General features: G+C 45.4%; 1 protein-coding gene across 3 annotated transcripts in view; it reads left to right on the forward strand.

The window, feature by feature from the left end:
* The window catches only part of UBE4B (ubiquitination factor E4B), a 114,839-nt gene extending 106,862 nt beyond the window's left edge, over nt 1–7,977 (forward strand). For all 3 annotated transcript variants that reach the window (XM_047791709.1, XM_047791707.1, XM_047791708.1), the window contains 3 exons: nt 5,350–5,524; nt 6,114–6,260; nt 6,588–7,977. In XM_047791709.1, coding sequence (XP_047647665.1) covers nt 5,350–5,524; nt 6,114–6,260; nt 6,588–6,649 — 384 coding nt within the window. In that variant the 3' untranslated portion in view covers nt 6,650–7,977. The remainder of the gene's footprint in view (nt 1–5,349; nt 5,525–6,113; nt 6,261–6,587) is intronic.
* The last annotated feature ends 1,983 nt before the right edge of the window (nt 7,978–9,960 follow it).

Genomic DNA, 9,960 nt, shown 5'->3' on the forward strand with positions numbered 1-9,960 from the left:
TTTCCACAACTACCCACTTAGTCCAAGCTACCCGGGCCCGGCCTCGACTTTATATTTTCCAGTGTCTCATAAAGGGCTTCCCCTCCCTCCACATTTCTCTGTCCTGCATCATCTTCAGCATCCTAATAGCTCGTGTTTAATTAACTGCATATCAAGTTTTAATCACTTGCCATGTTTTCACCCACAGTCCCCACAAAATCCCATGATTTGAGTTCGGTTAGACTCCTCACTTCACAATGCATGAGGCACGCAGAGGTTAAACAGCTCACAGAGTTAGCATGGGGGAGAGGCAGGATTCCTGTCTGGACAGTCTGGCCCTGAGCCCTTATTCTCACTCTCTGTTTTTCAGGCTGCGCTGTGGTGCATGGGCGCCCGGGCCAGGGATCAGATCTGAGCCACAGTTTAGGCAAGGCCAGATCCTTACTCCACTGTGCTGGGCCGGGGATGCAACTCCAGAGACAGCCACAGCAGGCTCCAACATAACTCCAAGTTTTGTTTTATTTTATTTTTAAAACGTTACTGGCATGTCAGCGTACAGGGCTGTATTCGTTTCAAGTGTGCCGTGCAGTGAGGCCGTTGCACGTATCCATACATCCATTCTTTTTCCCCATATAGGTTATAAATACTGAGTAGATTCCCCTGTGTGGTACAGTAGGTTCTTGTTAATTATCTATTTTATACAGTAGGATGTGTGTGTTACCATGTTCTCAGCTTCTCTCCTCTCCACCTCAAATGCCCCCAAAGTTCCGTGTTCACTTCAGTATCTCCACCGTCTTCATTCACACTGTTTATCCAAATATTACTCACATCTCAGGTTAACCATCAGTAGACATTCCAGAAAGTTCTTTACTTATAATTCATCCAAAGCTCAAAGTTGTGTGTACTTTATTTTTTTCAGTAAAAGCTTATTGACACATAATTCGCATTCGGAGGTAGCTTTGGCTGTAAGCAAGAGATGTAGCCTTGACACATTGCCCGCAGTGGAAAAAAAACACGTCTAAAGCAAGTTTTTCCATAAAAAGTAGTGGTGAGGAGTTCCCATTGGGGCTCAATAGGTTAGGAACCCAACATAGTGTCCACAAGGATGTGAGTTTGATCCCTGGCCTCACTCAGTGGATTATGCATCTGGTGTTGCCACAAGCTGCAGTGTAGGTCACCAATGCGTATGTGGCTCAGCTCCAGTGTTGCTGTGCTGTAGGCTGCAGCTGCAGCTCCAATTCGACCCATAGCCCAGGAATGTCCATATGCCGCAGGTGCAGCCATAAAAAGGAAAAAAAAGTCATGGTAAAAGAGCAGGTTAGGTGTTTGCAGTTATTTTGAGGAGATGCTAAGATGTCTTTCTCGCCTACGACTGTGTAATACTGCACATATTGAGAAATGGGAGATGGGCGGTCGTCTTAGGAGGGGCAGGGTCTGGTCACTTGCCTGGAGTTGCAGGCCCAGCCCAGCCATAGGTCAGGTGTGAAAATTCCCCAGGGAGTCCTCCATTTGACTGTCAGAGACTTGGAGGAGTCGCTTAGCGCCCCCGCTTCTCCTGGTGGGTCTTGCTGTGGCTGCCACATCAGACACAGTTAACATAACATGAGGTTTGCAGCCTGAGTGAGCGCAGCACACCAAGTGGGTGACAAAAGAGTGCCTCCAGTGCTCCTAGCTGCCTTTTTCCTTGGTGACCAACAAAACGTCCACATTGCCTGTGCTCAGCACTGTGACACCTGGGTCTTCTCGAATGGCTCAAGAGCCCTGTCCTTCCAGACTCTTGAAGCAGACACACAAGTACCAGAGACACAGTGGAGGGAGAAACACTTTTGAAGTGATTTTTTGCTTCCTTTTACAGCGTGGTTGTCTTGATTGCTGGACATTTTCCATGTATATGGGCTGTAAGCTGCTGGGAGGCTGCTGGGGGCAGAAGGAAGGGTGGGAGACTAGAAAGCGCCAGAGGAGTGGTAGTAGAATTTCACTGTCACGGAGTTCCCATTGTGAATCTGCAGTAACAAACCCGACTGGGATCCATGAGGACATGGGTTTGATCCCTGGACTCGCTCAGGGGGTTAAGGGTCCGGCGTTGCCATGAGCTGTGGTGTAGGTCTCAGACGTGGCTCAGATCCCTAATTGTTGTGGCTGTGGTGTAGGCTGGCAGCGGCAGCTCCAGTTCGACTCCTGGCCTGGGAACGTGCATATGCTGCAGGTGCAGCCCTAAAAGAAGCAAAAAAGGATTTCACTGTCTCCTTTGGGAGCAGTGCTCTTGGTCAGCTTTGGTCTGGTGTGTGTGGGTTTCCTGGGAAGACAGAGGAGGAAGAAGCTGAGAGCCTTCTCTTCCTGGGCACCGAAAGTGAGCCGAAGACTGGTACCCAGTACCTGGGGGGACAACAGAGGCCCCGGCACGAAGAGCCCTGAGCTTTACACTGAGGAGGGAGCCCCCCATCAGAGAAGGGCTGGAACAGAATAGTTGTCCCTGGGGCTGAGGTCCCAGGAGGGAGGTCTTAGCGTGACCTAGTGACCCAGTTGATGGCCAAGTCTGTGCTTTCGCAGGGAGGGCAGGCTCCAGCTCTGCTGATGGACGGCAGACCTGACGTGCGTGGAGCACTAAAAAACAATAATAATCTGAGTTCCCTTGTGCATTGGGTTAAGTATCTGGTTTTGTCACAGTAGTGGCTCAGGTTGCTGCTGTGACTCAGGTTTGATCCCTGGCCCAGGAACTTCCATCTGCCACAGGCACAGCCAAAAATAAATAAATACATAGCCCAACGGAAACTACTTCTCCCATGCAGTCTTCCTTTATTATTATTTTTTTAGTTGAGGTGAATTCACGTAGCATAAAATTGACCACGTTGACTGAATGCCATTCGGTGGCATCTCGTCCATTCACAGTGCTGTACGATCATCGCCTCTGTTTCCAAAACATTGTATTATCACCCCCGAAAGGGAATCCCGCCCCCGTTCAGCCGTCACTGTCCTGCCCCCTCACCCCAGCCCCGGCAACCACGGAGCTGCTCTCCGTCTTTATTTGACCTATTCTTACCTTTATCTGTTTGCCTCTTCTGGCTATTTCATATCAATGGAATCATACAATGTAGATAACCTTTTGTGTCTGGCTTCGTTCCGTAGCATGTTTTCGAGGTGCATCCGTGTTACAACACGTATTGGTACCTAACTCCTTCTTCTGGCTGGATATTTCACTCCATGGATAGACCATGAGATGTTTCTTCATCCACTGATGGACATCTGGAGTGTTTCCAGCCTTTGGCTGTTGTGAACAGTACCCTGTAAACGGTCACGTGAAAGCGTTTGTTTGAATACCCGTTTTCAGTTCTTTAGGATGTACTTGGAGTAGAGTTTCTGAGTCAGATGGTAATTCCATGTTTAACATTCCCCCCAGCACTGTACGAGGGTTCTTATTTCTCCACATCCTCGTCAACACGTCCGATTTTCTGTTCTTTTTTTCAATTTTTAAATAGCCACACCAGTGGGAGTGAAGTGGTATTTCACTGTAGTTTTGATTTGTGTTTCCCTGATGACAAATGTGTTCTTATTGGCCCTTTGTGTATCTTTTTTGAATAAATGTCTATTCAAGTCCTTCATGCCTTTTTAAAAATTGGATTCTTTCTCTTTTGTCTGAGTTCTTTGTATTCTGGATGCTAGACTTTTATCAGACATAAGATTTGCTGGTATTTTTTTGTTTAATTTTGTAACCATTCTGTACGATCTTTAGGTCAAGAACAACATCTTTGCTTCCTTTCTGACCCCATGTACACGAAACTTGAAGCAGCAGCTCAGGAATCTATTTGGGTGATTCCCTGATGCCACTGCTCTTTGAAACTGAGGGCCATGTCCCCTTATCATAAGTACCTTCGATTTCTGAAAGCGCTCCCTCCACTGCTCTTAGAGGTTGACTTAACAATAGGCACAAGTCAGTTGGTTAAAAACTTAATCATCTTTTGAAAAATAGAGTGGGTGATGTTTTCAAGAAAAGCCAGTGGGCTAAGGACGATCACTTGTGACCAAGAGAAGTTCAAGGGGAATCATCTCAGAGGGTGACTGGCACCACCCACCCCAAGCTTTCAGTAATTCCTTGTGCGTTTTTGCCCTTCCAACATCCTCCTGTCATCTTCCGGCCAGTGGTCCCCGCGCCTCTTCCCAAAGGGACAGGGACTGCGGCTTACCTGGCTCATAATAAGTAGACACCAAAGAAAGCATTTTGTTGAGCTAATGTAGTACTTTAGCTGCAGACAACTGTAACCAAGGCTCTGGACGTTTCAGATTATTTTCAAGAGTCATTGCCGGGCCCGGGCGCCCTGCTGGCACTTTGTCCTTTCCTCTCTTCCCCCTGAGTTGCATGGATGGAATAAGGGGCATGGGTATGTGGAGAGAGGGGGGGAGCAGGTGAGCTTATTTAGTAACTGAAGTTAAAAAGGGACAGAAGAAAGGCAGGATTTTCAATCCCATGTCCTAAGAGAACCATGAGAGAGGAAATCAGCCCGTGGGTGTTGGTGTGACTCCTCAATTAGAGATAACAGGTCACACAGAGTGTGGTCCTCTCATCAGCCGAGGTTTAATCATTCCCCTCATCTGTTTGCATCATTGTCACTAAATTGCCAAGTGTCGGGGTTTCTGCCCTAAATGCACAATGCAATACACTTTGATATTTTGAAGTGGCAGTGGTTTCTATGAGATAGGCACTGGTGGCGTAGGTGTTCCTACCCCATTTTACACTCCAGGAAACCGGGGCTCAGGAGGGTTAAAGATTTGCCTGAGACCATCCCGCAGGTGGATGGTAAAGCCAGAATTGAAGTCCCAGTTCTTAAGAGAAATGCATGTTTGCTGCATAAGTAATTCAAAAATTAAAAATGTCCCTCATTTGCCTCAGTCCTGAAGCCCTTCCCAGAGGGAATAACATTGTACAGATTGGTGTGTCTTTTCCCACTCTTCACAGATTTATAACAGTGTCAAAAATTATATATATACATGTAGGCGTCCCCGTTGTGGCGCAACAGTAACAATTCCACTAGTATCCATGAGAATACGGGTTTGATCCCTGGCCCCACTCAGTGGGTTATGGATCCGATGTTGCCGTGAGCTATGGTGTAGGTCACAGACACGGCTCGGATCTGGTGTTGCTATGGCTGTGGTGCAGGCCGGCAGCTGTAGCTCCAATGTGACCCCTAGCCTGGGAACCTCCACGTGCCGCAGATGTGACCCTGACAGCAACAACAACAACAATTACACGTGTGTATATGTATAATGCTTTCAGGGCCTTTTTAGAAAACAGATCATACTTTGGGTGTTTTCGGCAGCTTAGTTTTTTCCATTTAAAATACATTTACATCTCACATTGTCTTTCCTCTTTTGCAGAGATCCTACAGCAAAGAATTGTTCGAAGAAGTTATTTCAAAGATGCGGAAGGCAGGGATCAAATCCACCATAGCGATAGAGAAGTTTAAACTTCTGGCTGAGAAGGTAGAAGAGATAGTGGCCAAGAACGCACGCGCAGAGATCGACTACAGTGACGCCCCAGATGAGTTCAGAGGTGAGTGGGCCCACTTTTTTCAGGCTGAATTCTTTGTTTTGAGTTAACTTAAAACATGTAACATTAGAAGTTGTCTTTTGAAACACTTGGTCTGAAGTTGAAATTACATTTGCCTACTTTTAGTTCATACTATCAATTACAGGGGAAAAAAGGCCTTAGCCCAATTTCAAACTAGATAATAACCCTGAAGATTCTAAGGTCAGCCCTGCCTTTACAGGTAGGGATTTGTGTTTTTAAAGAATTCTCGAAGAGGAAGGATTGATGCTAGCCTGCCATCCTCACTGCACAGCCAGGCAGGGGCAGGGAGGGCCTGCCACTGTGTCTGCCCCACTGTCTTTTTTTGACTATTCTTTCCTCCTAGCAATAACTGACAAAAGGGTACTTTCCCCTCTACAAAAGGCAAAGTATAGGCCTCTATCTAATGCTGATTTCCTTCTAAACTTGGGCCGTTTAGAAGGAAACTTGGTAGGGCCGTTTGGTTACGATTCCCATGGTTATATTTTTCGCTGATAGGGGCTTTGTTTTATTTTATTTTTCAGTTTTAGGCTCTATTACTGGAATTAGAGTTTGCTTTGTTTTGTCTCTTTAGACCCTCTGATGGACACCCTAATGACCGACCCTGTGCGGCTGCCCTCTGGCACTATCATGGACCGATCCATCATTTTGCGGCACTTGCTGAACTCCCCCACAGACCCCTTCAACCGACAGACACTGACAGAGAGCATGCTGGAACCAGGTAGAGGAGGGCATAGCTCAAACTGCAGTGTCTACACCTGTACCAGGCAGTGGAGCCAAAATCACATATCGGGGGTGATCAAAAGGGGGAAATGTGTCAAATCCAGACACTGCATAGTTTATGACATGTAATGGAAAAGACACAAAACATTCTTTGTTCTTTTTCACTAAGAATTCTAGTCCTTACTTTTCATGTCCTATTTCTTCTTCAATCTTCAGCTCAATGAGGGAATGAATGGCCTTTTCTTTACATTTATACAGAACTGCATCATCTCTCAGGAAGAGCCCTCTCATCTGGGGCATTAATCCTTTCCTTTTCTTTTCTCAGTGCCAGAACTGAAAGAACAGATTCACGCCTGGATGAGAGAGAAACAGAACAGTGATCATTAAACCATCCCCTTTGCCCACCCTCTGCTAGAAACAGCCAAGACCGGCAGGGCAGCAGAAGCAGCATCGGTGCTGCAAATGCTGTTCAAATGTTGGAGGCCACAAGTGGTCAAATATATCAAGAGCCCACCCAGAGTGACCAAACAGTGGAGACCCGAGAGGACATGAATGAGAAGAGGAACCCAATTCCTGTACATATATTTAAGTGAAAAACGTGGTCAAAAGCTTGAGGGACACAATTTATGATTGCTTGTGTAATAGAGCACGTCCTTCGTATGTCACAGTTTGGGGCTTTTGCAACGGAAGTATCTTAGTGATCGATGACAAATGGGTCTGGGCAGCATCCCCTTCATTTTTTTTTTTTCCCCCCCTAAATCCAGTATCCGTTGATTTTGATTGTGATTAGAGAACTTGGACATTTTGCTGCTAAAGAATCTACCCCCCCCCGCCGGCCCCCCGCCCCCTTCCTGGTCCTACTTGCACTGCTGTGGATTTTTTTAAGAGAAGCAAAAACAAAAATAAATTCCTTTCCCTGGCCCTCCAAACATATATTCTGTGAGATAACTGTGCCTGCAACAAAGTGTTAATCCTGGGATCGTATTTTTATATCATATTCACATATTTGTTTTTTTAATTGGTGTTAGATGACATGATTAATAAAAAAGGCAAGATATTTTCAGAATTTGAATTTCAGTTATTTTTTTTTCTTTTGCAATGTCCCTTAAAATTTTTTTATTCTAAACGAAATGAGGAGAATCCTGTTGCTCTGGTCCTTGTAATAAGCCCACTCTTAGGAATCTAAGGAACAGCTGCAGCAAGGGAAGGGTTTAAGTACATCAGCATTTCATGACTTACAGTTTCGGGGGGGGTGGGTTTTTTGTTTTGTTTTGTTTTGTTTTTTAATGCTATGTGACAGTTTGAAACCTTTACAGTTATCCTATGAGGGTGAATAAATTCCTCAACTCTTGAGTCTGTGAGTTTGAGGCAGGGGTCATTCGTATGCTGTGTCCTTTGGGGCATGGCCTTACCAAAGCAAAAACAGGGTGCAAGAAATGTGGAAGCACGTCTGCTTGTAAAGACACACAGACACCCACACACACGCACATCAACACAAGACTTTTTGTATTACTGCTCCCTACTTAACATACTTGAATTCTTGAATTCCCTTTGGGGTAAAAAAGGATTTGAAACCATGAAGTGTTTTGAAGAGAATAAGTCAACGAAAATATACTTTCCTTTTCTTTTCCTTTTTTCCCCCCCTCCACAGACAATGTCCTCTGTTCAATTCCTAACGCAAACTACAATAAATGGTGATACACATTCAGAAGGAATCTTCTTTGAGTCTCTTCTTTTTGTGGAAAGCCGGGGAGTGGGCAAAGAGCAAGAGCCAAATGCATTTGCATGCAGTACTTTATCTTTTCTGGAGCCACTTAGGAGTGGCTGTTTTTAACACGCACCTTTCCTATTTGTGTCAGTGTTGATGCTCTGTTTGGTTCTCGTGTCACCATTTGCTTGTTGGAGGGGGTTGAGCTTTGTCCTGTTCAGTCTCTGCTTCTCAAGTTGTTACCCTATCACAAATATCTTTTCCCTGACCTTTAAAGTTTTTACTCAAGTTCACCTCGTCTCGTTAACACTCTCTTAGGCACCACAGTTGACGGAACCTTACCTACCAGCTCTGGTAATACCAGCGAGCGCTTGTACGGCGTTTGCCATGTGCCGGGCTATGCAGAGACCTTTGCAGGTATGGTTTCATTCTCTAAAAAGTCAATACCACCATCTTTGGGTTTTTTTCAACAGGTCAGGGAGTGGGATGTGACGTCAGGTAACTTGCCCAAGGTCACCTGGCCAGGTATTGGAAGAGCAGGTGTCTAAACTCCAGAGTCCATGCCCTTAGCTGCTATTTCCCTTGAACACATTTGGACTAAATCACCCCCCCCAAAATATAGTGTATTCCTGTTGACCAAAGTGTTAGACAATATACATAAAAGAAAACCCAAATCACCTGTAATCCCAGATAATTGCTGTTAATTTACTCTTTACCAGGTTGATACACATTTATGCATGTACAATTCTCATGTTTATTTGCTTCTGTGCCTAATTTTGCTCATCTGTCTCATGAATGTGTATTGTTGGTCTCCTCTCCATCCACAGTATAAACTCTTCACAGGAACAGGTTCTGTCATTATTTACATGCCCTATTCATTCCCCATGAATATAATAGGATGCTGCTTTATCCCTTTAGATGTAGTCATTGGGGGTTTTTTTTGGTTTTGGTTTTGGTTTTGGGGTTTTTTTGCCTTGTAGGACCGCACCTGCGGCATATGGAGATTCCCAGGCTAGGGGTTGAATCGGAGCTACAGCTGCTGGCCTACACCACAGCCACAGCAACACCAAATCCAAGCCACATCTTCAACCTACACCATAGCTCATGGCAATGCCAGAGCCTTAAGCCACTGAGCGAGGCCAGGTATGGAACCCACAACCTCATGGTTCCTAGTCAGATTTGTTTCCACTGCAGCCACGACAGGAACTCCTGTAGTCATTGTTTTGAAAATTCAGAATTCTTTCTGCAGGTTAGGGCATGTTGCCTGCCTCTACTCCCTCTAGGGGGGATATGTTTGGGATTTCTATTGATTGATTGATTGATTGATTGCCTTTTTGGGGCCGCACTTGTGCCATATAGAAGTTCCCAGGCTAGGGATCAAATTGTAGCTACGGCTGCTGGTCTACACCACAGCTACAACAACCCCAGATCCGAGCCACATCTGAGACTTATACCACAGCTCATGGCAACACCAGATCCTTAACCCACTGAGTGAGCCCAGGGATGGAAGCTGCATCCTCGTAGATACTAGTTGAGTTCATAACCACTGAGCCATGACAGGAACTCCTATGGATTTCTGTTTTTAGAGGCTAAAGTTTGTTGTTTTAGAGAAACTTATGTTTGCTTTCTTTCGGTTAACTGTGGATCCTAAAATAAATTCCAAAATATTTTAAAATCAGGTCTTGGATACAAGGAAGATGGTCATATAGGGAGGAGGGTTTGAGGATCAGATCAGCAGAAGAGAAATGGTCCTGAAGAGAATGGTGGTTAAAATAGCTTCTCATCTTGTGACTCACTCTTCTGTGCTTTTTTTTTTTTTGGCTTTTTAGGGCTGCACCCACGGCATATGGAAGTTCCCAGGCCAGGGGTCAAATCAGAGCTGCAGCTGCTGGGCTATACCACAGCCATGGCACCTCGGGATCAAGCTGCATCTGTGACCTATACCACAGCTCACAGCAATGCCAGATCCATAATGCACTGAGCAAGGCCA

The sequence above is a fragment of the Phacochoerus africanus genome, chromosome 8 (assembly GCF_016906955.1).
Source record: "Phacochoerus africanus isolate WHEZ1 chromosome 8, ROS_Pafr_v1, whole genome shotgun sequence".
NCBI lineage: Eukaryota > Metazoa > Chordata > Mammalia > Artiodactyla > Suidae > Phacochoerus > Phacochoerus africanus.